The sequence below is a fragment of the Malurus melanocephalus genome, unplaced genomic scaffold (assembly GCF_030028575.1).
Source record: "Malurus melanocephalus ecotype Western Australia unplaced genomic scaffold, MMel_1.1 scaffold_2663, whole genome shotgun sequence".
Lineage (NCBI taxonomy): Eukaryota > Metazoa > Chordata > Aves > Passeriformes > Maluridae > Malurus > Malurus melanocephalus.
In genome coordinates this window covers 1-2,251 of record NW_026625895.1, presented here as the reverse complement: position 1 = coordinate 2,251, position 2,251 = coordinate 1, and the positions used below count along the sequence as shown (strand labels likewise).

General features: G+C 46.2%; 1 protein-coding gene across 1 annotated transcript in view; it reads left to right on the top strand.

The window, feature by feature from the left end:
* LOC130587904 (sodium channel subunit beta-1-like) overlaps positions 1 to 2,248 on the top strand; it is a gene marked incomplete at its 3' end in the record, with an annotated part of 9,074 nt that extends 6,826 nt beyond the window's left edge. Inside the window, exons 3-4 of the mRNA XM_057388875.1 lie at positions 87 to 327; positions 2,211 to 2,248. Coding sequence (XP_057244858.1) covers positions 87 to 327; positions 2,211 to 2,248 — 279 coding nt within the window. The remainder of the gene's footprint in view (positions 1 to 86; positions 328 to 2,210) is intronic.
* Between the last annotated feature and the right edge of the window lie 3 nt (positions 2,249 to 2,251).

Here is a 2,251-nt window from a genome sequence, read left to right as displayed (position 1 = left end):
GGTTTTAACGGATTTTAACGGGGTTTTTTTCTATTTTTTTCCATTCTAACTGGTTGTAACTGGTTGTTACTGGTTTCCCACCCCAGATCCTTCACTACAGCCCCGAGGAGGGTCAGTGGGTGGCCCCAGGCCCATTTTTCGGGGTGCTGGCCTGGAACGGCTCGCGGGGCACGCGGGACCTGCAGGATCTCTCGGTGCGTTTGGAGCGCGTCGGCCGCGCCCACGCCGGGATTTACGTCTGCCGCCTGCGCCGCAACCTCACCTTCGAGGGCTACACCTACAGCCTGGCCAGGAACCAGACCCTGCGGCTGGCCGTCGTCGAGAAGGGTACTGGGATAAACTGGGAGGGTCTGGTTTATACTGGGAGGGACTGGGAGGAAAAAAAACTGTGATTTTTGGTGAAAAAATGGGGATTTTAGGTCAAAAAATGGGGATTTTATGTTAAAAAATGGGGTTTTTAGAGGGAAAAATGGGGATTTAAGGGTTAAAAATGGGACTGGGTTGGACTGGTATAAACTGGGAGGGACTGGGAGGGACTGGGAGGAAAAAAAAACCCGGTGTTTTTATGGTAAAAATGAGATTTTTAATGTTAAAAATGAGGAGAGGGCGCCCCCTACAGCTTGGCCAGGAACCAGACCCTGCGGCTGCCGTGGTCGAGAAGGGTACTGGTTTTACTGGGTTATACTGGGAGCAAAAAATCCGGTGTTTTTAGGGCGAAAAATGGGATTTTTACGTTGAAAAATGGGGATTTTATGGTAAAAAATGGGGTTTTTAGAGGGAAAAATGGGGATTTACGAGTTAAAAGGGGACTGGGTTATACTGGGAGGGACTGGGATAAACTGGGAGCAAAAAACCCGGTGATTTTAGGGCAAAAAATGGGATTTTTAGGTGAAAAAATGGGGATTGTAGGGGTAAAAATGGGTATTTAGGAGTTGAAAGTGGACTGGGTTATACTGGGATGGACTGGGATAAACTGGGAGGAAAAAACCCGATGATTTTAGGTGAAAAAATGGGATTTTTAGGTCAAAAAATGGCCTAAAAATGGGAGTTGAAGGGTTAAAAATGGGACTGAGTTATACTGGGAGGGATTGGGTTATACTGGGAGAAAAAAAACGGATATTTGGTGAAAAAAGTGGGATTTTTAGGTGAAAAAATGAAGTTTTTAGGTTAAAAATTGAGGTTTTTAGGGTTAAAAGAGAAGGAAAGTGGGAGTTGAAGGGTTAAAAATTGGACTGGGATGGACTGGGTTATACTGGGAGGGACTGGTAATAAAAAATCCGGTGTTTTTTGGGGTAAAAATGGGGGTTTTAGGTGAAACATGGGGATTTTAGAGGCAGAAATGGGAGTTTAAGGGTTAAAAATGGGGGTTTTGGGGTGAAAAATGGGATTTTAGGGTAAAAAATGGGAGTTGAAGGGTTAGAAATTGGACTGGGAGGGACTGGGATAAACTGGGAGGGGCAGGGAGGAAAAAACCCGGTGATTTTTGGGTGAAAAGTGGGGATTTTAGGGTAAAAAACAAGGCAATTTTGTCCTTATAAGGCTGAAAGTGGGCGTGGCTTGAGGATAAGGGGCGTGGTTTTCCCATAAAAGGGAAGGGAATTTGGGGGATTTTTTCCCCACATTTTGGGGGGTTTGGGGGAAATTTTTATTTTTGGGGGGTGAAGGGGCGTGGCCAGGGCCTGGCCCCTCCCAAATGCGCAAAATGGGCGTGGTTTAAACTAAAATGGGCGTGGCTTGAGTTAAAATGGACAAGGTTTGGGTAAAAATGGGCGTGACTTACCCATAAAAAAACGGATTTTTTTAGTATTTTTTTCCATTTTTTTTCCCAATTTTTTTGGCAATTTCAGGATGTTTTGGGGGGGAGGGGCATGTCCAGCTGGCCACGCCCCAAATCCTGAAAGTGGGCGTGGTTTAAATTTAAATGAGCGTGGTTTGTGCTATAATGGGTGGGGCTTGCCTATTAAAAATGGGATTTTTTGCATTCTTTTTCCGATTTTTTGGGGAAGGGGCGTGGCCAGGTGACCACGCCCTAAATCGTTAAATTGAGCATGGTTTGGCATAAAGTGGGCGTGGTTTGGGCTAAAATGGGCATGGTTTACCCTAAAAAACTCCAATTTTTTGTGGGATTTTTTCATTTTTTGTGGGATTTTTTTGGGAAGGGGCGTGGCCAGGTGACCCCGCCCGCTCCCGGTGTGGCCCCTCCCCCTCAGCCCGGCGGGACCTGGCGTCCATCGTGTCCGAAATCCTGATG